This window comes from Pyrgilauda ruficollis, unplaced genomic scaffold (genome assembly GCF_017590135.1).
Source record: "Pyrgilauda ruficollis isolate IOZ18807 unplaced genomic scaffold, ASM1759013v1 scaffold9, whole genome shotgun sequence".
Lineage (NCBI taxonomy): Eukaryota > Metazoa > Chordata > Aves > Passeriformes > Passeridae > Pyrgilauda > Pyrgilauda ruficollis.
Genome location: NW_024531043.1, coordinates 9,676,419 through 9,700,993, shown reverse-complemented (window position 1 = coordinate 9,700,993; position 24,575 = coordinate 9,676,419). Strand labels below are relative to the sequence as shown.

The 24,575-nt window shown below is 49.1% G+C and overlaps 1 protein-coding gene across 1 annotated transcript; it reads left to right on the top strand.

The window, feature by feature from the left end:
* Positions 1 to 6,419: 6,419 nt before the first annotated feature.
* On the top strand, positions 6,420 to 24,098 carry MYO1H (myosin IH). Its single transcript, XM_041488708.1, has 31 exons — positions 6,420 to 6,572; positions 7,384 to 7,499; positions 7,832 to 8,030; positions 8,466 to 8,546; positions 8,966 to 9,145; positions 9,502 to 9,600; positions 10,203 to 10,316; positions 10,610 to 10,681; positions 11,340 to 11,459; positions 11,754 to 11,821; positions 12,169 to 12,274; positions 12,792 to 12,872; positions 13,173 to 13,264; positions 14,621 to 14,715; positions 14,918 to 14,964; positions 15,172 to 15,252; positions 15,889 to 15,994; positions 16,240 to 16,357; positions 16,622 to 16,735; positions 17,043 to 17,119; positions 17,618 to 17,686; positions 18,252 to 18,336; positions 18,826 to 18,985; positions 19,349 to 19,432; positions 19,884 to 19,977; positions 20,355 to 20,410; positions 20,859 to 20,994; positions 21,765 to 21,832; positions 22,274 to 22,371; positions 23,311 to 23,410; positions 23,989 to 24,098. Exons 1-31 carry the CDS (start codon positions 6,447 to 6,449, stop codon positions 24,010 to 24,012), a joined length of 3,066 nt encoding a protein of 1,021 aa, XP_041344642.1. The 5' UTR covers positions 6,420 to 6,446; the 3' UTR covers positions 24,013 to 24,098.
* The last annotated feature ends 477 nt before the right edge of the window (positions 24,099 to 24,575 follow it).

Sequence of the window (24,575 nt, the reverse complement as noted above, 5' to 3'; positions counted from 1 at the left end):
GAGAAAAGGCGGCCTCAGCCCCTTCTAAATGGGCCAACTCTTCTCCTTTGTGTGCAGACTGCCCAGTGTGAAATCCGCAGTGACGTTAAATGTTTTCTAATGAATAATTACTGAAAGGAAATGGAGGAATATATGTGTCATGGATTGTAGCGCGTTAAAATGTTTTCTTTTGGGCACAAAAATGTTGTCCTTCAGCAGCGCCGCGATTGTTTCAGGGAGCCTTTTGTGGGGGTTTGGATTCTCAATGGATTATCTGTGAGCGCTCGCTTTTCCAATAGGAATCAAAAGGGTCCTTTGGCAAACTAATGTTTTTCAAAATGGCAGCCATGAAGCCCATTTAGTATTTAAAGTTTGGGGTTTAAAGAAATGTTTGAACTCGGGAGATTTTCTCACTTTTTTTCTTTCTTTTGATTTATGAAAGTGAAGTGGTTCACCTCGACCTCTCCTCTATTGAGAAAGACAGACAGTCACCCTTTAACAAGTCTATAGCAGACCATGCCCTGGAGACAGACAAGAGGCCTTAAGAACTCTTGGCGTTTCCCTGGGCTGTTGATTAACCTTAAAACCCTCTTATTCTGTATTCTTTTGAAAAGAAATTAGGTTACAATGTGTAAATTTTTCCACAGTATAATTGTATTTATGAATTCTCCTGCCTCGAGGAACGTGTACAGTAGTGCCAGACAGTCCAAGTGCCTCCCTGCACACACAAAATATCCCTTTTCCATGGCTGCTGCATTCCCAAGAATGGTCCATGTCCAGCATTCCAGTTCTGTTAGAAATCTGAATGAGGTTTCCAGAGATCTGTGAAAAGTCTCAGTGAAATATCTAAAAATCATCTTGTTTTGTTGGCTTTGCTGTGATGGGACGAGCGTAACTTGGTCCTGTGGTGGAATCTGCTCTGCTTTAATCCCTTTTTTATGGGTTTCTCATTTATCTGAGAGCTAAGCCGAGCAGATGAATTCTCAGGAGCCACACCAAGGTTTCCTCAGGAGGGGGAAAATGTTCCCGCTGCCCTGGGCTGGCTGTTCTTCCTGGGTGGGGATGTGTCACCCCAAGTCCTGCTGCCAAGATCTGACACTCTGAATTTCCTTTGGGGACAATGGGATGAGTCCTGACTGCTCCTGGAGCAGACACGGGGCATCCCTACGGAGCGCTGGAGTCCTGACCCCGAGGTCACGGCCGGAGGAAGATCCAGCATTGCCGGGACGTGGCCGTGCTCCCCCGCTGACCCTGCCAAGTGCCTCTGGCAGAACATCTTCCTTTTCCATTCTGCCTGGTCACGGCCCCTTGGGCCAATTCCTCCAGAGAGCCGAGGGTGGAGCAGAGCTGAGGGGTTCCTTGTTGTGATCCCTGCAGCCCAGGACTCCTAATGAGCAAATTCCTGGAGCACACGAGGGGAGCAGGATGGGTCAGGGAGCTGCTGCCTCTCAATAAAGGAGTATTTCCAAAACAGAGCTCCCACGTTCCTGAGGGAATGTGTGTTAGCAGTGCTGCTCCCAGCTCAGCTGTGCTGGGCAAGCCTCACACTCTATTTTGAATCTTGTGTCCATTTTGAATCTTGTGTCTATTTTGAATCTCATGTCTATTTTAAATCTCGTGTCTATTTTTTATCTCGTGTCTCTTTTGAACCAGATGACTCCAGGCATGTTCACTTATTGCACATTACCGTGGCACCACTTTTATATGCTTTTATCTCAGAGCTGTAACTGCAGAGAACAGGTAAAAATGAAAAGTTTGGTGTCACAGAAATTTCCAGGATGCTGGAGCTGTGTCAGTGGGGTTTAGGTTGGATATCAGGGAAAGGTTCTTCCCTCAGAGGGTGCTGTGCACTGATCAGGTTCCCCAAGGATTGGGCACAGCCCTGAGGCTGCCAGAGCTCCAGAATTTGGATACCACTCCCAGGGGTGCACAGGGTGGGATTGTTGGGGTGTCTGTGCAGGGTCAGGAGTGGATGATGGTCCCTGTGGTCCCTTCCAGCTCAGGCTATTCCATGATTCTGTGGTGCCAGGTGGAGACAGAGCTGAACAAACAGGCCAAACTGGGCTTTAGGATTTCTGTGTCCAGCCTTAGATAAGGCTTGAAGCATTGAAGGGGATGGGAAAGAGAAGTTCTTTGCAGAGATCAGAACAGCAATGTGCTCTGGGTGGGAAAAATTAACCTTCTGTTACCAAAACCTGTTTTTGTTACCAAACCCTGATTCTGTTGGGAAACAGAGGGGTCTAAACAACCTGGCTGATAAACAGGTGCTTTTCCCACTTCTCTCTGAAAATGTGCCTATTGAGGGTTTTTTCATTTTAAGTTTTGAACGGTTTTGTTCATCCCCAGTATTTGTTAGCTGAGGATAAGTCAGAAATGCCTTTGCCTGGCTCATGCTCTGAGGCACGAGGGGTCCTGTGGCCCAGGAAGGGCTCTCCCATTTCTGGAGAACCTGATCCTGCCACGAGTCCCTTCAGGAGCTCCTCATTCAGCGAGGTGGGGCTTGGGTGGGAAACTCCTTAAATACAGAGCTCATAATTAACAGAAGGATCATCTGGAGAATGGAGAGGTTGCTTGGTGCTGCTCATTTCCCAAATGGATGGGTTTTATCCTGTTGGAAACTGGGGAAATCTCTGTTGTTGCTGTCTTTGACAGCTGGGCAGAGGCAGGAAGAGCTGGCACCAGGTGGGAGTTGGTGTCCAGGAGGAAAATAATTTTTGAGTGGAGAAAAAAAAAAAAAAAAAAAAAAAGGAAAATCCATAGAAACTGCGACTTAAACTGGGTTTTGCAGTGACCTCTAGTGGGAGCCGAGCCGGGAGCTGCGGGAAGGGGCTGAGGAGTGATGGGGATGTAATTTGTGCCCGGATTTGCCCAAATTGCCCATCAGGAAGGTCAGAACCCATGGGTTCACCCCCAGAGTCAGCCGTGGGTGTTTTGGTGAGAGGCAGAAGCTCCCGGGGCTCGGCGCTGACAGCTCCTGGATAATTCATTAAAGAGGGAGGATGGCGCATCCCTGCCCAAGGAGGGAGCAGCAAACAGCCCGACACACGATCCTGGGTGTCCGTGGGACTCAATTCCAGCCCCGGGAACTCTGTGGAAGCGGCAAGGGCTGGACAAGGAGGTGAGGGGAGGGTGGAGGTAAAGCAGGACTCAGGTGTGACATAAAAATCGCGATTTGCAGGGTGGTGGAAGGGAAATCCGGCAGCTCCGGGATGGTTTGGCGTGTGGAGGATCCTTGAGGAGATTTTTTTTTTTGCTGTTGGTTGTCCCAGTAAAGCTGGATTTGTTGGATTGGACCTTTTGGTGCAGTTCCCTGTGTGGGTGGGAGCTATGAAACTTTCAAAGGTCCACGGGGTGAGCTGGTGCCCACCTGAGGCTCTCACTTGCATGGTTTGGGCTTTTCCAGTGCTTCCAAAATAGCTGTGGCCTCATAAGTGATCCTCCTCCCCCCTGCACCCTCATCTCTTCTGTTCTATGGCATTAAACCAAAGAAACATCAATGGAGCATCAATTGAAAAATGAAGTTTTGATCCTCCGGTGAAGATAAGCAATAATTTTGCAAAGTTTCTTTCTGTTTTTTAAAGCTGTTTCCTTGACAGACCTTGCTTCAAAGTGGTACAAACTTTGTCAAAGGAGCTGGCCTGTTCTGCCTGACTCTTTCTCAGGAGCTGCAGAGCTCAGGAATTTGTGCTGTGATCCCACAGAGTTCCTTGCAGTTTCCCTGTTGACAGACAAATCCCTGTGGGAAAAGCAAAACCCTTCATTGTAGTGAGGGAGAGGTTTTCTGATAAAGCTCGTGTCTTTAGGGGAGAAAGAAATCTCCTGGCTCCTGAGTGATGAGGGAAGGGAAATAATCCTTTAAAAGAGCAGAGTCTTGCTGGGCTCACGTGCACTGATGAATCCTGGGGCATCTCTTATTCAAGCACAAAACTTGCAGTGAACTTCCAGAAATGGCTGGGGACAGGGCACTAAAGGGTGCTGGCATCATAAAATTATCAGCACCAGCAAAACGCTGAGAAAATCTGGGCACAAAATAGCCCAGAAAAGAGTTCAGGAGTTTTGTCTGGTGGGGAGCAGTGTCATTTACTCATTAACATACACGTGAGAGAAGTGGGTTAAGGAAACCTGAGCAGGCAGGTGCTGAGGCTGATCCTTTCCTGCTTCCCAGCTGGGAGAGAAAGGAAAAGTGGCTTTTCCTGAGAGCTCTGTCAGAAGCAAAAGAATAAAAATAAAAAAAAAATAATAAGTTATTGTTAATGCTAATAATAATAATTTTTGTATTAGTAGTATTTGTATTGTTAGTAGTATTATTAGTATTGTTATTATTTTCTCTCTCCCCCCTCCCATGTTCCTCCCTGAACTGGCAGTGGGGTCTGTCCAGGTGTTGGTTTGAGAAGCAAAAATCATCCTTTATTTTGTCTTCCAAACCAATGGAGCCTGAGCTAAGGACAGGCACAACAAATGGATGAGAATGGTCACATGCAGGGGAGGGGGAAAAAAGGATATTAATAGTAAAAGGAAAAAGTGGGGAACTTTCTGACAGAAAAGAGAAGTGATCACAATCAGATCCTGCTCTGGCTAAGGAAAAATGAGGAATTTTGTGTCCTGGGTCTGGGGACAGTCAGCAAAGCAAAAAATGGCATTCCTTGTGTGTGAAGTGAGTGCAGGTCTGATTTCTTTATTTTTTATAAAAATAACCTGCTTTCAGGGGATCTTTCTCTCTGGAGTGTTGTGGTCTTGTTGCTGCTGAGCATAAATCTCAAAACTCAGCTCACACTTAAAGTCTCTCTGGAGTGTTGTGGTCTTGTTGCACAAGACAAACGCAAAGAACAGGCTGGATTAAAATGAGAATAACCCTAAAATTCCTGTTTAAGAGCTGATTTTTCTGAGTTGGCCACGGTCATAAAGGATATTGTGTGGTTGGGTCCTTTGCTCTTCATTTTATGCAACCCTGCTCCCAAATCCACCAAGCCCCAATATCCACCAGTGCCGGCAGGCTCATCCCAAAAAACCTCCCTCCAGAGTCAGGGCTTGCCAGAGCTCAGCAGAAACATTCAATTTGGCGCCTATTGCCAATTTGCAGAGCTTCTGCTTTGGAAAAATCCAAATTAAATTAAAAAAGGGGGCAGAACCCGACGTGGCCCTGCACAAACAGAGCATCGCCGTCCTTTTAGTGCTTGGTGAAAACCTTGCACACAACCACAGCGTCCCCTTGAGCAGTGGAGCAGCAAAAAGGGACAAGCCAATGTCCCCAAGGGCAGGAGGAGAACAGCAAAGGTGCTGGGCTGGTGAGCACAGCCTGGAGCTGCTCTGGCTGCTCAGCCACGTTCCTCCCCTAATTGTGCAAGCCTGGAACCCTCCAAGGGAGCTCACTCCAAGGCAATTTACTCCAAGGTAAGCTGTTCCAAATGTACTGAATTCATTTCTGTCCATTTATGCCTTAGGATGGGAGTTTGTCTCTGAGCTGGGTAATCCTGGTGTCTGTAAGAACAAAAGGAAACCCTGAAAACCCAGTTTTAGTGCAATATTACCGTAATATATGTGATGTAGATATAATTTGTCATACCATAATTTGTCATACCATAATATGTATGAAATGTGTAGACAAAAATGTTTTTTTTTTATTTGCTAGCATGAAATTAGCAACTTGGTTTAAGTAAATAAAAAGCACAGTTTATTTTTATAGCCTGGGAATCGAGCTTGACCTACAGCAGTGAGAATTTCCCAGATAAATTCAATTTCTACCATAAAGAATGAGAAGTGGAGGGTGCAAGATGATTTGGTTGTGTCAGGGACAGCGTTTTTTGCATCTCTCAGCCTTTGGAGAAGGATGGGGGATGCTGGGCAGGGTTTAACCATCCCCAGGTCCCTCTCTGATCAGTTTTGTCAGCAGTGGCCATGCCTCTCGCTGGCGTGTGGGGACATCTGCTGCCAGCACTGAAAGCAGACTTGGAGCTGCTGCTGGGAAGCACTGGGAATCACATTCTTGTGCAGGGTGGTGCTGTGGGATTCATATTTTTTGCTTACAAGTCAAACCCCTTGCAGCTTTTTCCAGGGATTCTCCATTTTCATGCCTAGATCTGTACAAAGGGGAAAAACTAAGGGTTTTTCTGGTGCCTTCCACTGTTTATTCCAACTTTGTGCCTGGAAAATTCTGTCTGGACTGAGTTACTGAGTGTTCAGATCCCGACTACATCTCCAGGGCTGGGTTTGTCTCAGTCTTTATGGAAACTGGGATCTTCCTTCCTGCTCACAGCAGCGAGTCTGGGACGTCTGGACTGGGAAGAGCTTGGATGGAATTGCCATCCTTGGACAAGGAATAACCCTTGGAGAAGCTGGAATCTCTTGGAATTACCTGTGCAAGGCTGATTTTTGTCCCTGGCAAGGGCCCTCTCTGCCCCCTCCTGACCCTGCACCCCACAACCTTTGTGTTGCAGAAGGAGGAGGTGGACGAGAACGGCGACGCCAACATGGAAGGGGCTCTGATAGCCCGGGACAAGGTCGGGGTGCAGGATTTTGTCCTTCTGGATTCCCACACCAGCGAGGCTGCTTTCCTCAACAACCTTCGCAAGCGCTACCAGGAGAACCTCATCTATGTAAGTGTCCCTGAGGTGGGCTGGTGGCTGCTGAGATGTCCCTGAGGTGGGCTGGTGGCTGCTGAGATGTCCCTGAGGTGGCCTTGTGAGTGCTGAGATGTCCCTGAGGTGGCCTTGTGAGTGCTGAGATGTCCCTGAGGTGGCTTTGCTGGTCAGGTCCAGGAGGAAGAGCTGAGTATCCTCTGTGGATCTAACAAGGTGTTGGTAGTGCCCAGCAGAGTGATCACCCAGGAGTAATTTGTCTACTTGGACTGGTGAAAATAAATCTCAGCTTGCTCTGAGTTGCCCTGTGAAGCTTTAAAGGATGTGCAGTAATGGGAAGGGAATGGAAAAGGGAGCACTGTGATTGAAGGAAGGCAGGGCAAGGTTTGTCTGGGAAGGGCTGAGGATTTTATTCTGTGTTGTGTTAACTTTAGTAGGAAAAGGGTCCTGGAAATACCAAGGGATCCCAAATCCTGGCATTTGAATTGTCAAGATCTGAGCTTGCTCTCATGGTTCAGCTTTACTCGTAACCAAGGGGATTTTGGAAGAAGTTTGGCGTCAGTTTGGGAAGAGTTCTGCTTGGTTGGTTTGGTTCTTCCATAACAAGCTCTGTAGCAGCTTTGACATTTGTTTGTGGATAATGTCCTGAGATACTTGGCTCCTCCTTTGGGACTTTGGATGTCCCTTGGCTCCTCCTTTGGGATTTGGGGTGGAGCAGGTGTCCCTTGGCTCCTCCTTTGGGACTTTGGGGTGGAGCGGGTGTCCCTTGGCTCCTCCTTTGGGATTTTGGGGTGGAGCAGGTGTCCCACCAGGCTCTCTCTCCCTGCAGACCTACATTGGTTCTCTCCTCGTGTCTGTGAACCCCTACCAGGAGCTGGACATTTACACAGTGTCTCAGATGCAGCTTTATCGGGGCGTGAACTTCTTTGAGCTGCCCCCACACCTGTGAGTGTTCCTGCGGCATCTCTGTGGGTATTCCTAATTTTGGGATTTCCCTGTAATGCTCTGCTGCCACCACGGGGGGTGTCCACAGTCACTAGGCCTGGTTTTTACTGTCAGGCCTTGAGTCAGGCTCAGGTTTTGAGCCCAGCTTTGGCAGTGGGTATCCCTGCCCAGAATGAGATGATCCCTACCATCCCTTCCGACCCATTTTGGGATTCTATGACCCTGTCCAACACTTGTAAAATTAAACCAGGAGTAAAAACTCTTGGAAACCTTTGCTATTCCTCCTCCTGTGCCATTCCTAATGGATGTTTCCCCTCCTGTGCCTGTCCCAGCTATGCCATAGCTGACAACGCCTACAGGGTGATGTGCAGTGAGTACAACAACCACTTCATCCTCATCTCTGGGGAGAGTGGGGCTGGCAAGACAGAGGCATCCAAGAAGATCCTGCAGTACTACGCAGTCACCTGTCCCACCACGGAGCAGCTCCAGACTGTCCGGGACCGGCTCCTGCTCTCCAACCCCGTCCTCGAGGTGAGGAACCAAAGGAAGACCAAAAATGCAGAGGGGTTGGAGCTGGTGGCCTCACTGCTCGAGGATTCCCTGCAAATCTGCAGCCCTGAGCAAGAATGGCCAATACTGGCACAGCCTCTGAGAGAATATTTGGGATTTAGTATCATTTAATGTTCAAAAATTTTAATTTGGGGTTTGATTTGAGGATGGCTGGAAGAAATGCAAGAAAATACAAAAAAACTGCACCGTGCAGCATTTCCTTGGGGCCTCAGTTATAGGTTAGATAAGAAAAATCAGTAATTGGTTTAGCTGAATTCCACTTTATAGCTATGGAAATGCATTAGTTTGTGTTTCTTTAATCCCACTAAATTCAGTGGGACTTGGCTGAAGCAGCAAGTCTTGGTTACTTGGTGCCAGTGAGGTGAGAAGTGACTTTCCCTCTCCACTTACCCCCAGGCTTTTGGGAATGCAAAAACCCTGCGCAATGACAACTCCAGCAGATTTGGGAAATACATGGACATCCAGTTTGATTTTAAGGTGAGAACAAACTCAGTGGAGTGCTGGCAAAAGGAGCTGTGTCTGGGAAACCTCCTGGATGCTGAGCAGGCAGCCCAGGATTTATTAATTCTTACCCTGCACATTTCTGACCCTCTTTTTGCAGACCTTGCATTTTGCAGGTGAGGTCACTGGTTATCCATCCTGAAAACTTCCAGCCTTGCTGGCAGTCCTGGCAGTGCTCCACGGAAAGCTGACAGAGAGTTCTAAAGCTCAGGTTACATTTACAGGACATTAAATCCTTGTACTGTTGCTGGACAATCTTAAACAAAAGGTGGCAGATAAATGACAGCAGAATTTGGCTTTTCCTGAGCCTATTCCTCATTCCTGGGAGTAAAGAGACAACAGTCACAGGGATTATTGGTATTTTTGGTGTTCATCTGCCTGTTTTACTCTGCCAGGGAGCTCCAGTGGGAGGGCACATCCTCAGCTACCTGATTGAGAAATCCCGAGTTGTCCACCAAAACCACGGAGAGAGGAATTTCCATATTTTCTACCAGCTGCTGGAGGGGGGAGACAAGGATCTGCTCTGCTGGCTCGGGCTGGAGCGCAACCCCCAGAAGTACACGTACCTGATCCAGGTCAGCGGGGGCTGCAGCTGCTCTGGGGCTCATCAGGAACTGTAGGGATGGAAAATGCAGCTTGGGCAGAAGGTATTCTTACCCTAAAAATAAAGGATGGCTGGAAGATCAAGCTCTGCAGAGCTTCAGCCAGTTTATGGTGACGCTGTCCACACTCAGGGGTTTGATTTATTTGGGGTTTCCAGTATAAACTGAAAGATTTGATCAAAGAAGCCATGCTCAGGATTAATAACAGTGAAAAAACTCACTGAGGGAACTGGAAATCAAACCAGTGTGCCCAGAAGTATCTGTGTTTGCTGATAATAAAAGTTCTTTACCAATTAATTGTATTAATTCATCTTTCCTTTGCTGCCTAGGGTCGATGTGCCAAAGTGTTTTCTATCAATGACAAGAATGACTGGAAAATAGTCCGGAAAGCTTTTTCCATCATTGACTTCACTGAAAAAGATATCGAGGTACTGCTGGTTAAAGGGGACTGAGCAAAGGGATTTCAGAGAGGAGGGCACTGCTCTTTTCCTGAAGTGGTGGGAGCAGCTGTGGAGAGGGGTGAAAGGTGGAACAGGACACACTTTGGGTGGTCAGGGCTGAAGGGGCTGACAAGAAACATGGAGAGGGATTGTGGACAAGGACAAAGGGTGACAGGACAAAGGGGAATGACTTCCCACTGCCACACTGTAGGTTTGGATTAGGTATTGGGAAGAAATTGGGTCCCTGGCACAGGTTACCCACAAAAGCTGTGGCAGCCCCATCCCTGGAAGTGCCCAAGGATGGATGGGGCTTGGAGCAGCCTGGGATAGTGGAAGGTGTCCCTGCCCTGGCAGGGGTGGAACTAAGTCATCTCTAAGTTCCTTTCCACCCCCAACCACTCTGGGATTCCATGATTCAGTGGGATTGAGGGAGTGGGTGGTGAAGAGCACGATGCCAGGGTTGGTACCGGATCCTCTGGTTCTCCTCCTTCAGCCCGGCCAAAATTCTCTTAATTAATGGCGGGAAAGATCAGCACCACCCCACAGGGCTGTGAGAAGCCATGTTCTAATGGAATATCTCCCGTTATCAGCATCTCTTTGGAATCGTTGCCAGTGTCCTGCACCTTGGGAACATCCAGTTTGAGGAGGACAGCAATGGCCACGCCATCATCCGCGACGGCTCCCAGATCAAGTGGATTTCCAAGGTGCCTCTGCCCAGATGGGGTCAGAATTCCCAGTGCTAGGAGGAAAACCTGATCCTTGCAGGGATTATTGGTACAAAATATTTATTCCCAAAAGCACAAGGGTAACTCTAAAAATGCCCAGCTCTTGTTGTAAACCACCTCGAGTTTTCTCCCTGAAGTTTCCTGATTTCCTGTGGCTCCAAGATGGGGGTGCTGGGGAGGGGCTGGGGGTTGTGCCCTGCTGATCACAGTGCTGCCTATTTAAACAGGGACCTGTGGCTGTGCTCTGAGTGCAGATATTTCTCTCCCTGCAGCTCCTGGGTGCTCACCTGTCCATCCTGCAGGAAGCTCTCACCCACAGGAAGATCGAAGCCAGATCCGAGGAGGTACCAGGGAATGATCTGGGAGACCCCCAGCTGGGGTGGGGTGGGTGAGGAGCCAGTTCTGAGTGTAAACCAGATCCCTCTGTCTGTTCCTCTCCTCCACATCCCCTTCTTCCAGCCTGAGATGTTAAACTAAAATATATTGGAGTTCTATTGCTGAACAAGGCAAGAGCTGTTAAAAAAGCTGTAACAGGGAATTGTATTTGAGCCAAACAATTTCCCCTTGCCCAGGCCACAGTGCTTCCTGGGAAACTGGGCTGCACAAACAGAGGAGACCACTCTTTGAACATTTTATATTTTTATTTTAATAATATAGAAGTAAAATGAGGTCAGAATATTTTCCCGCTTCATCTAAATTAATACTCACCAAAATCTAGTGTCCCAAACCTGCTGGCAGGTGGGGATACACCAGACTGAAGGAACACCGGTGGAAAATAAAGCTGTAGGGAAAATCAGGGAATTCCAGAGTGTTTTGGGTTGGAAAGGACCTTAAATGATCCCATTCTAACCCCCTGCAGGAATAGCTGCAGTCCAGCGGTGGCTGTGCTGTCCTGTAGGACAATGTGGCTTCTTCTCCAAGCCACAGATGTGACCTGGCTGGGCAGCAGTTTGCTCTGATCCCCCGTGGTGTTCATACTCTCTGGGATATCTTTATTTCCAGGTGCTCAGCCCACTGAACGTGGATCTGGCATTCTACGCCCGGGATGCCGTAGCAAAAGCAATTTATGGAAGGACTTTCACATGGCTGGTCAACAAAATCAATGGCTCTCTTGCCAACAAGGTTGGTTTCTTGGGGTCCTGAATGCTCCTAAAATACTGAGCAGTTTCTCCAGAGAGGCCCCACAGCCCTCATCACCAAATACCTGGGATGTTGGATAATTGCTGCTGGGACATGCCCCAGCCCTGAGCTGGAAAACCCTTTAGTTACTCCCTGTTAAAGAGTTTTAGCACTTCATCACCTGCCTTAAAGTGGCTTCTCCACTGAGATTTCTCTGAAAAGAGAAAGTTTGAAGTTCAGGTGAGAGCAGCCACCTGCAGGGAAGGAGCAATGGCAGAGCAGGGCTGTTTTTGACAGGACTCCACTCAGAAAACAGTCATTGGCCTGCTGGATATTTATGGCTTTGAAGTGCTGGACACAAACAGGTAAGGGCTGTTCCTGGGATTTGGGGGGACCTGGGGCTACAGGACATTCCTGCATCAATTTTTGAGAGTGCCCTCAGCCCAGTACAGGGCACTAAAAACCTGAGTGCAGGGTTTGCTGGACCCCAGGAAAAGCTTTGCCTTGGGCTGTGGTGCAGCAGTGTGGGAGCAAGGGGTGGGCTTGTTTGTGTGGGAATGGGGGGTTTGGTCCATATAAAAATGGGGAATTCGGTCCCTGTGGGAGTGGGGGCTTGGTCTCTGTATGGGAATGGGTGGTTTAGTCTGTGGAGGAAGAAGCAAAACTGCCCCTGGATCACATCAAACCTGCTGCTCATTTAACCTCCCTGAAGTTTTGAGCAGTTCTGCATTAATTACTGCAACGAGAAGCTGCAGCAGCTGCTGATTGAGATGACCCTGAAGGCAGAGCAGGAGGAATATGAACTGGAAGGCATTGAGGTAAATTATATTTCCCCCTCCTTTTTCTCTTTGAACTGCCATTACACTGAATGCTTTTGATCACCAATGTGAAAGCCATCCTGATTTTTTTAGATTGTTATTGTTCCCATGGGAAGTGTAGGATTTGCAGGGGTCTCTTTCTGTAGCTCTTTTGAAGTGCAATTTAATCCAGATTTAATGACATCATTTAAGGAAGAAGCAGGACCTTCCCCAAAATTCAGATGCTCGGCAGTGACAACGTCCCTGGAGAATGAGGGATTCCAGCAGTGTAAAACATGGAAAGACAGAGAGGATTTATGTAGAGAACAAGAGGATGGTGTGGGCTGCTGGAAGCAGGAGAACTCTGGAGTGGGATCATGGATCACTGTGCTGTCACCTTTTCCCTCAGTGGGTCCTAATTCACACGACACATTTCAGTGGGATCTGAGGCTGCATCTTATTTAAGTACCAAAGAACTTTAAAATTTGCAAAGAAAAGGTCTTCATCTAAAACTGTTCTTCCTTTTTCCCTTTTCCAGTGGGAACCAATCCCATATTTTAACAACAAAATCATCTGTGACTTGGTTGAGCAGAAGCACAAAGGAATAATCTCCATTCTGGTAAGAACAGAGTTTGTACTAAATTAAAATGCAGCCTGTGCTTTGCTCTAATGGTTCTTAATCACATTTTCCCCTCTAATTATGGGATGGGTCTGTGTTATCCGGAACATAAACACAGATTCCTGTAACAAACACCCAGAGGGTGAGGCAGAGAATCTGGTTTCAGGGGGAGTTAAAGATGGGGGATGTTCTGCTTCCCCTGCAATGCAGCTTTGGGTTTGTGGGGCAAAGTTGTCCTAAATGTTGTTGAGGAGGGAACATGAGCTCAGAGCAGCTCTGATCCAGTGCCTGCTGTTCCAGGATGAGGAGTGTTTACGGCCTGGGGAAGCGACAGATTTGAGCTTCTTGGAAAAGCTGGAAGAGAAAGTAGGAGACCATGCCCACTTCGTGACGTATGCATTTACCCTCTGTATCCTATCCCAGACCCTTCCCATCCCAAATCCATGCCAGGGCTAGGGAGGGAACAATCTCTGCCTTGTCCCAGAGGGAATCAAAGAGCCCATGCAGTGTCTGGTGTTGGAAATCTCCACTGGTGGATCTGGGGTGCTGGGAGGTGTGAGCAGGGCTCTTTCTCTTCACTGCTCTGATGCTGAGCTCTGAGTCTGTCATTCCACACCAAAATTTGGGGCTCCTGGGATTTGGCCCAGGATTTTAGCCCAGGAAAGTTAAATGGCTTTGGCCATAGATGGCTTTGGTCCCCAGGGACTCCAGGGGAAGCCAAAGATGTTGTGACAAGGAGCCAAATGCCTGAGGCTGTGGGGGGATATGTAAATATTTACACCCATCTTGTTCTGTGTGAGCTTGGAGTACAAAGAAGAGAGAAAATGCTCGTGCTCCTCTCCCCCAGATGAGTGACATTTTGGTTCATACTCCATTTGGAGGGGGTTTGGATCCCGTTCTGGTGGCAGCTGAGCGCGTTGGCGCCGGGCTGTGCTGGCACTTCCCTGCAGAAGCTGCTGAAGGGCTGTGACAAGTCATCAATTGAGAGTCACAGTGCTGAGCTGTCACTGTTCCTGCAGCTCTGAACTCCACCACAGCCAAGTGGAAAATTTGTAGCCAACTTCCTTGTCACCACAATGTGCCTTAATGCTGTTCTGCCTGATTAAAAGCTTTAAATAGAAGTGCTGGAGCTACTTCCACGGGATCTGCTCTTGGAAGGAGCTTTGATACACGAACGTGCTTGTTGTGACACTCAGCTCTGCTGTTTGTGACTGCTTACAAAGCTGAAACTTCAACTGTGAAGTTGCTCTTTTTTTTCTTGTTTGGTTCTTTTTTTTCTTCTTCTTCTTCTTGTTTGGTTCTTTTTTTTTCTCCCCAGGAATCATTGCTTTCTGAAATATTCTGCTATTCTCAAACATTTGGGATTCCTCCTTTGTATTTGGGTTCTTGCTCTAGGGCAAAATGTCTGAAATCCTTTTCCCCCTGGGTTTGCTTCGGGGTTGAGGGAGCTGGTGGGTTTTTTTTCTCCACATAAGCAGTAAGAATGTATTTAAATGGATGTTATGGGAGGAAATCTTAATATTTCTGGAATGGGTGATCACTGCCAAACAGCCACGAGTAGACCCAGGTACCCTGAGGGGTTTGTGGGAGCTGCCAGCAGGGACAGATGATGGTTTGCTCAAGGGCCATAACTCCACAGTCAGAGCCCCACCAATAGGATCAAACACCACATTTCCAGCTGTCCCCCAGCTGAGGGAATCTCTTTGCTGCTCTTTCTCCTGGTGTTCTGTTGGCTTTTCCCCTGGCAGGCGCAAGCTGGCGGATCAGAAGACGCGGAAATCCATCGACTGGGTGGATTTCCGCCTCCTCCACTACGCAGGAGAGGTCACCTACTGTGCTGTGGGTGAGTGAGAATGGCCAGGCTGGAGCTCCTGAGCTCCTAAAGTGCTCTGGGTGATGGTGACTTGATGGGCAGAGGAATTGCAAAATACCTGCCCTCTGCAGGCACTGACCTGGAAGTCTTAAATGTGGCTGCAGTGAGAATTTTGAGGATGTGAATGTTCCTGTTTTCTTTTCTATTTTCTTTTAATTCAATTTTTTTTTAGGATTTCTGGAGAAGAATAATGATCTGCTGTACAGAAACCTGAAGGAGGTAAGCACAAAAAAAAAAGGGATGCTGCTCATTTATATCACCTGCTTGGTGCAGAAGATTTATTTACTCTCTGTATCAGACAAAAACATCCTTTTCTCTTTAGCACTGATCTTTAGGCATCTCTGTGCAAGTTCTCAGGGCTGTACTGCTCCCAGGAGGAATAGAAGGGCTGCTCAATAGGGCAACCTTTATCTCCTCCTGTTTTAGGTGCTGTGCAACTCCAAGAACAGCATCATCAGGGATTGTTTCCTCCTGTCAGAGCTGGACAACAGGAGGAGACCAGAGACTGTGAGTTCTGTCTTTAGTCTTGATTCTGAATATCAACTCAGCTCCCAGGCCTTGGTTTAATCACTGATCCCTTCCTCAGTCCTGATGGCCATAAACTAAAACACAACATAAACTAAAACACAACAAGTTCTGCCTCAGCCTGAGGAAGAGCTGCCCAGGGAGGACCTGGAGTCATTCCAAACCCACCTGGACACATTCCTGTGTCACCTGCTTTGGGTGACCCTGCCTTGGTAGGAAGTTGGACTGGGTGATCTCCAGAGGGCCCTTCCCACCCTATAAATTGTGGGATTTTGGGATTCCTGCACTTGTTGGATGTTTTTGCTGCCATCCACCCCTGAGAGCTCCCTGGCAGAGGAACAGTGGTGCTGCTGAGACAGCAGCCAGCAAAGTGACATCCCCTAGCACATCCCCCGAGGAGCAGGGGGCTCTGAAGGGCTGCCTGCTGTGTCCAGCTGCATGGCCAGGGCTCAGATGCTCCAGCTCAGCACTGACACAACTGACCACACTCCAAAAGCTCCAGGCTACCAATGCACCATCAGCTTTTGCTTCCAGGTTTAAGCTGGGTGCAGGGAGTCGATTTCCCTTCCTGCAGGGAGGAGTTCCAGAGCTCAGGAAGTCCTTTTGATGCTGTCTTAGGTTGCAACCCAGTTCAAGAATAGTCTGACGAGTCTGATCGAGATCCTGATGTCCAAGGAGCCCTCGTACATCCGCTGCATCAAACCCAATGAGAACAAGGAGCCTGGTAAGGCTGGGCCTGAAGGCTCTGCTGAGCCCAAGGAATGGACAGAGGGATTTCTTTGGAGCAGGGTGCAGCGTGTGTATGTTGTGGATTTGTGTTTGTGTTTAAACACCTTGGTTAAACTGGCAGCAAATTTGTCCCCGTGGGTAACTGGGGTTTTGGTTCCTTCCCAATTTCCCCCAACACATGGGCACATGGGTGAGCTCCCCCAGACAGACCTGACCAGTGGAGGTGTACTCTTGCTGCAGGGAAGTTTGATGATTTCCTGATCCGACACCAGGTGAAGTACCTGGGGCTGATGGAGCACCTGCGGGTGAGACGTGCCGGCTTCGCCTACCGCCGCAAGTACGAGCTCTTCCTGCAAAGGTGAGGGAGCTGCTTCCCCTCTGGCCAGCTAATCCTGCCCTCCTGAGGGCTGCAGAGCAAGCAAAACTCCAGTCCCGGTAGTGAGAGTTGTCAGCAGAACCCCTTCTGCTTCAAAAATACCCTTTGCCTGTTCTTGTCTGCATCATTTTGATCTGCGTTGGCATCTCCTGCCTTGAGTAAAGCAGAGAGAATTTCAGGGGTAGTTTCAGGAAGGGGTTCCTCAAACTTCAGGTAGTTTGCATTAATGTCCTGCTGATGTTTCAGGTACAAATGTCTCTGTCCAGCTACCTGGCCACACTGGCACGGGCCAGCAGCAGAGGGTGTGGAGACACTCATCAAACACATTGGTTACAAGCCTGAGGAGTACAAATTAGGAAGGTAAGTTCCTTGCTCTGGCTGCTCAGTGTTTGCTGTCCTGGATCCTCTGTCCTGTCTGTGACAGGAGCAAGGAGAGAGACAAAATCCCCAGATGCACAAATTTCCTCATTATTTTTACCTGTTTCTATGGGAGCTCAAATTCAACCTCATTTCTTCCATTTCTTTGTTAGAGCTCCAGCTTCTCCTGCTTCCCTGGGCAGCCCAAGGCAGCTCAGGCTTGGGTGGCATTACAGCTGTCTGGGGGGCTCTGAGCCTGCTCAGGAAGGATGGCTCACCATGGATAACCTGCTCCTGGTCTCTTTTTCAGAACCAAAATATTCATCCGTTTCCCAAAGACCCTGTTTGCCACGGAAGATGCCTTTGAGTACAGAAAGCACCTGCTGAGTAAGGTTCCAGTTCCCTTGGCCAGGGACCTTCTTCCTGGCTCTGGCTTGAATGGGGCTTGGAGCAACCTGGGATGGTGGAAGGTATCCCAGCCCATGGCAGGGGGTGGAATGGGATGGGCTTTAAGGTCCCTCCCAACCCTGGTCTGCACAGCTCTCAGAATCCATGGAAAACTCAGTAAAGTTGCACCAGGCTGAGGGGGAAATCCCTGCTTGAGTTGTGGGCATGTGGCTCCTTTGGAGCTCCTCAGTGCTGTGAGTACCTCCCTGTCCATGCCCAGATGCACCAAGTGCCTTTCCCTTGGGATTGGGGGGCTCTTCTGCCTCATCCTCGGGGTACCTGTTCCTTGAGAAGCAGAAATGAAGGGCACGGTCCCTACAGGGGCTGCTCCTGGTCCCGTTGGCGCTGTGGCCCCTCTGTCCCCTGTGCCAAGGAGGGGCACAGCTCCTCACCACCCTGACCCTGCAGGTGACACTGATGTCTCTGCCTTCTTTCCAGTTTCAAGACTCCAGGCCAAATATAAAGGATTCCTTGGGAAAAGAGCGTACCAGAAGAAGAGGAAAGCAGGTACAGGCTCTGCAGTGGGGGGTTCTCTCAGGGCTGGGCTTTCCTCAGGGCCTGGAGCCTTGGGAGGTCCCAAATCCGTGGTGCTGTGGGCAGCACTTGGGGCTCTTGGGGTCACAGGAGGTGGCAGCTGCACCCAGAGCATTCCCAGAGCTTTTCCAGAGGTTCCTTTAGTTCTGTTTGACCCTCACACCATGGCCTCAGCTGTGGGAGCAGCTCTGAGCAGCAGTAGCCCCTCTGTCACACACTGGGGACATTCTGGGGTACCTGGGGGTTGATCCTCAGCTGCTGGGGGAAAAACCCCTCTTTTCACAGCAGGCTGATGTAAAGTGCAGCCTCAAAGCAGCTTTTTGGGCTGCGGGCAGGGACAGCAGGAGGCAGAGCAGGGACAAGGCCTGGCCTTGATGCTGAGCCCCACAGCACAGGTGGAACTTGATCCACCTCGGAGAAGAAAGCATTCCAAACTTGCTGTTCCCACCAGCTGGTTTTTAGAGCTGCAAATTAACCAGTTTTAGCTTCTGCTGGGTGAATGTGAAGGCCAAGGCCCAGGACTGATTCCCTCTTGCAGCAATCAAGCTGGAGGCCTGTTGGAGAGGAGCCCTGGCACGGAGGGCGGCCAAGAAGAGGACGTGGGCAGTGCAGACCATCAGGAAGTAACTGTCCCAACCATATTGCCCAGCCACAGAATCCCAGAATGGTTTGGGTTGGAAGGGACCTAGGACCCCATCCAGTTCCCCCTGCCACCAAGGGGACACCTCCCACTGTCCCGGGTTGCTCCAAGCCCTGTCCAGCCTTTCCTTGGTCACTTCCAGGGATCCAGGGGCAACACAGCTTCTCTGGGAACCTGTGCCAAGGTCTCACCATCCTCAAAGGGAAGAATTTCCTCATAATTTTTTTCATGCCCCTCCATTCTCTTCATCCTGCCTCTCCACTCCCCTAAACCCTGAAGTAGAGCTGATTCCTTCTGAACTCCAAAGCGCTGTGGTTTGGCCAACAGAACTTGGTAAAAACCTGTAAATATTTAGAATATTCTAAAGCTTGAGATTTGCATGGCTGACCCTCAGTGTTAACACCAGTGATCCTTAGCCTTTCCCTCCCCTCATTTCCCCGGATTTCTGGAGGTCATGGGGTATTTTCTGTAGGTTCATAAACGGCTTCATCAATCGGAAGAAGCCCCTTTGCCCGGAGAATAGGGACTTTGTGAGGCTTTCACAGTACCACTACCTGATGAAGCTCCGAGACCACCTCCCAAAAAATGTCTTGGACCAGAGCTGGCTCAAGCCTCCCTCCATCCTGGAAGAGGTGAGGGGTTCTGGAGATTCTGGGAGAGGTGGAGGTGGCCCCTGTTTAGTGGCCATGTGTGTGCACATTCCAGGTGGGAGAAAATGATCTGCTGCTGGCTCATCCTCTGTTCAGAGCCTTTGGCCCAAGATCTGCTGTGTTTGGGTGGGAATGGGTGGAATAGCACAGTGGTTATGGTTTCCAAGAGAAATGAGGAAGCTCCCTGTTGGTTTAAGCAGTAAAAAGGGAAAATGCACTGACAGAAGAGTGAACTCGAGCCCTAATAAAAACAAAATTAATCCCACGGGGTTCTAGGCTCATGGCACAGGCAGAGCTGTTTGCACAACTTCCCTACTTTATTTTTTCCTGGGTTTTTTAATGCAGACATCTGAGATGCTCCGGAAAATCTGCATGAGGAACCTGGTGAGGAAATACTGCCGAGGGCTCACTGCTGAGAGGAAAGTGCAGGTAACCAAACCCTGGAATGCAAATGTGGCAGTTCAAACAGGTGTGATCCCTGAGGATCACCTGGGACACAGGCAGCACCTTCTGATCCTGCTGCTCCATTCAGTCCCTCAGGGATAAGAGCAAACTTTTCATAGGAGAGCAAACTCCTGGAGCCAGGGGTTTCCTCCACTGTCCCTCATGATGGAGAGAGCAGACAAGTGGGGCTTAATTTATGGCATGAAATCTGCTCTCCATAGAATTGGAAAAGATCCATAAATATAAAAAATCTGTAGGATTTTCCCAGAATAACCCAAAGCTGCCCGGAGAAAAGCAGCACAATTCCAAGATTCCATGAGTCAGGTGGGCAGTGTGTGAGCAGAAGGATGCTGTGGAGTAGCAGTGTTTGCATTGTCCCTGCTGGTGTTCCCAGTGGTGGAATTCTGAGGGTAAAGGCTGTTCCTTCTCCCATCAGCTGCAGCAGAAGGTGGTGACCAGTGCTGTTTTCAGTGGGAAGAAGGAGGGATACCTGGAGAGCCTCAGCCAGCCCTTCCTGGAGACCCGCCTGAGTGAGTGCAGCAAACCCCTGGAGGCCTCAGCCACGTCCTCCTGGCTCTGTAAATTCCTGCTTGACCAAACAAACTCTTTCCTGAGCAGAATTCCCTGGGGGCTGGGATAGACCAGGGAATCAGCAGCAGACCCAAAACCAGGCAGGAACTCCTGGTGTGAATTTACTTGTCAGGCAGGAAAAGTCACAAAAATGGGTTTGGGAGCAGCTGGAGGTGACCACCCTCAGTTTGGAAGGGAGCATTCCAAGGGAAAAAAGCCAGCTGGGATGAAGACAGCTAAACCAGCTCTCTGGAGTTTGCTGGGGTGTGGGGAGTGTCTGTCTGGGGCTGTGACTCTGGCACCCACACCCAGTTTTTCTTTCTGGTTTGCTCCTCAGAAGAGAATGACCTAAACCCCAAAGTGCTGCAGCTCATCCGTGGGGAGAACATCAAGGTAAGGGAAGGACAGAGCTCTTGGAATTACCTTCACTGGTGTCCTGGAGCTGGTTGCTCACTCAGGGACTGATGAAGAGCAGCAGAGCCACCATTTCCTTGCTTTTAAATTTGAGACAGGTCTCAAAATACACCTAATTAAAAGTTATTTAAGATCCCTTTTAATGAAAGCTTAAAGAACATTCCTAGCCCTGTCCAGGGCAGGAGCAGAGCTGGAGTGTCCCTGCACTTCCCATGATTATGGCAGAGAGGGCACAGGGGCCCCATCATTCCCAGGATTCTGTCTCCTGAATTTCCCAGTGTAGAGAACACAGATCCCTGTGAGCCAGGATCTGCAGCTCCACAGGCAGAGATGCTCCTCTCTGAGCTGCTTCCAGGCAGGAAAATCCAAAACCCTGGAGCAGGAGCTTGCAGTAGTGGAAATGCTGATTCCAACTCGTTGTTTTCAGTATGTGACCCCCGTGATAAAATATGACAGGAACGGGTTCAAGGCGCGGGAGCGGCTCCTGGTGCTGACCCAGAGCTCGGCCTACGTGGTGGAGATGGCCAAGATCAAGCAGAAAATTGAATATTCCACCCTGAAAGGTACCAGTGAGATCCATTGTCCAAGGCTGGGTGGGACTAGGAGCAACCTGGACTAGTGGGACAGGTGGAATGGGATGATCCTAAATGTTCCTTCCAATCCAAACCACTCCATGATGATTCTGTGAGTTGTTGTGGGAATTCCTGTCCTGCCAGGCATCCTTTAGGAAGGATGACATTCTGAGACTTTGTCTTGCAAAGATATTTGAATGATCTGTCCCTCTTTTTCTGGGGGCTGGACAAAGCCTTGAAGGATGATTTTATGAGTAAGAGTTCCTTGAAATGTTTAAATGCAGGAGGACATCACTTTCTGCTGGCATAGAGGGGAGAAAAAAAGAACCCAAACCTTTCCTACCCTGTTTTTTTTTTTTAATCCTGGCACTGTTGGAACTACCGCCATTCAGAGGTAGAATGGATCCTTCCCCCTCTTCTGTTACCAAAACCAAGGCACCAGGGAAAAGTTTGGGGCAAACAGCTCATGCAGGGGTTTAAATTACCACTCTTGGAATTGTGCTATGGACAATGGGTGACATAAAAGGACCTTCAGAAGATATTTTGAAAACTCAGATTAATTCATCAAAGTAGGAGCTTTGTGTGTTTTGCTCAAAGAATGGGAATATTCTTCACTCTTAGAAAGGACAGAGCCCTCCTTCAGGAATGTGATTTCCCCTGTAACCATGTGGGGCTGGAGTTGTTTCTTCTGGAGAAGGAGCCGAGGGTGGTGTGGAGCTGGGTTTGGTAGGTTTCCCTCTAATTCTGGGCTTCTTTTGAAGGGATCTCCACCAGTAACCTGAGCGATGGGATCGTGGTCATTCATGTTCCCGAGGACAACAAGCAGAAGGTAGGAAATTGGGATGGTGGTTATGATGGGGCTGAAGCTTCCAATATCCTCCTATAAACTCCTGGGATGACACAATTCCTGGTGTTTATTTGCTTTGTAATCAGCCAGGCCTTTACATCCTTGCTGTCTCAACATGAAAACTTTGACTTGGAATCCCAACATGCCAGGGAGTGGTGGAGAATGGGAAGGTCCTCCCTGAACCTCCTTTTCTCCAGGCTGAGCCCCCGCAGCTCCCTCAGCCCCTCCTGGTGTGGCTGATTCTCCATCCCCTTCTCTGGACACGCTCCTGACTTTTTTTAGACCAAATAAATCCTAAATAATCCCTGGAGAGGGTGTTTAATTTGGTCTCTTCTGCCTGGTAGTCATTCCAAAGGAGTTTCTCTGCACCATCACGTGCTGGGGTGATGCCAGGTGACTTTATCCCCCTTTTTTTGTTTCCAGGGAGATGTGATACTGCAGTGTGAGCACATTTTTGAGACAGTGACCAAGCTCTGCATATTGGCCAACAAGCAAAGCCTCGTTAAAGTGGTGAAGGGAAGGTAAGGAAGGCAGGAAGGTGGATGGGTAGCACTGGACAGGCTCAATTTTATGGGAAAACCTTTTAGGCCTGGACTAGGTCAAGACTGTTGACATCCCCCCAGCAGACAGTGCCCAAAGCTGGACGGGTCTGGTGCAGCAGCATCTCTGTTTTTGTGACTTCCAGAGGCACAGGGAGATGAAATGGGATGCACTGAGAGAAAATGTATTAAAAATCATTCCAACCTTTTTCTCAGGCTTTTCCCAGGTTGATGAGTCCTTGTACCTTGTTAGGGGTGCTGCTCTGCTCTGACAGCTGCCCATGCCCCACCTGCCTAAACCCAACTTATTTCTAGGTTTAAACCCACTTTTTTTTTTTTTTTTTTTTTTTTTTTTCAGTTTTCTGATGTGACCTGGGCATGAGGTCATGGCTTTAGTGGTTCCACAGGGGATCCCATTAGCCTCAGGAAAGCCAGCTGGGAAGCTGTGGGTCACCTCAGGACGAATGCTCCTCTCCCAGAAGGATTGAGGAAGCCCAAAATGTGATTCCTCCCAGTCCCAGCCCCGAGCTCCTGGCAGGTGGATGCAGTCCATGTCTCCAACCTCTCTGGGAATTGGAGCTGGCAGGTGAAACCTGCACTTCTGCTCCAGCTTTTCAGCCTGGCCTTTGCGTTTCAGCTCTAATTAGATTTGGTGTGCTCAGTGCTTTCCTCCAGGTCAGATCTGCTTAGCTTCCAGTGCTTAATTGCACCAGGAACACTCAAAAGCCCGGGCTGGGCAGCCTTGTTCCATTCATCAACCCTTTGGTCTCGCTGGGATAATGCAATTGTTTAGGAAATTCACCTAAGCTGGAGGCTCTGATCTGCTCCTCTAACGAGATTTGCCCAGGGAACAGAAATAAAGGGAGTTTGGAGTAAAACCTCTTGTGGTGAGAGCTCTCCAGGGGCGTTCTGTGCTTGCAGCCTCCGGTTCCGCGTGGGCTCCGGGAAGGAGGGGACCATGGTGTTCACCGTGGGGCCAGAGCCTCAGGTCTTCAAGGACAAAACTGGACAGCTGACAGTGGTAAGGCCTCAGCTGAGCACAGCGAGGCACCTGGTGCTTCTTCCTCTGGATCTCCACCTGCAGAGAGCACAGCCCCCCCTTTCCTGGGAGTCCAGGAGGGCCTGAGTCCCCTCCCAAAGCAGGGGGTGACCACCCTGTCAGTGTCACCTGCATGAGGTGATCCATGACAGTGCTGGGAGCTGCAGCTCCAGGGATTGTGCAGGAATGGGCCCAGGGATGGGGGAGCAAGGCTGGTTCCTGGTGTGGGCACTCAGAGAATTTAGTCTGACCCAAAGTCAGTGTGCACCAGCAAAATGAGGCCTCAGGGGATGTTTTCTACCTCTTGTTGCCTCCCTCAACCAAGTTATGTCTGAAATGGGTTGGGGGATGGAGGGAAGGCACTTCTTGTCACCCAAGCAGGTCCTCTGAGGAGCTGACAGCTCCAAGGAAGAATTCCAAATGGAATTCTCCATCCTGCAGATGAGATGGAGGGAATTGTCTCTATGTACAGATGGGCAAATAGAAACTCCACCACCACCTCTCTTCCCAGGCATCTTGAGAATTCCTGATTTAATGGCTCCTTCCTCTTCTCCTCCCAGGTGTCAACCCCGAGAAAGTCTTGATGAGAACCAGTTCCTGTTCCCTTGGCTGGGAACAGAAAGGAGCCTGCAGGATGAGACCAGCCCTCACATCTCCCCTGGAATCTCTGATACCACAGGGCTGCTGTGATTTGAGAGTTTGTTTGCATCTTTTAGGCTCTTTTTTTATAGCTTAAAACTATTCAACTATAGATAAATAAAATCCCTGATGTTGTTGTAACGTTCCCAGAAGGAGACACTTGTTACATGGTCACAGGGACATTTATCCCCAAAGTTCCAAGGTAAAATCTTCATCTCTGAGAGGTCAGGAAGGATTAGGACAGAAGCCAAAAGGCTTCTGTAGCTGTACTTTGACTCACTACTCAGGAGCACTGCAGGAAATGCAGAGCAGTATTAACCCTGGTCTAAAAACAACTTTTCTCAAGGCAGACTGACTAGAGAGAATCCCAACAGCTGGGGCCTCTCCCACAGGGAGGGCTGGGAGGTCAAACTGACATTAATTAGGATAGAGATCTGATATTTCATCCCAAAAGTTCCTCCAGCCACACAGCCTGTGAGGATATTGAGCTCCAAGCAAGTAATAAAGT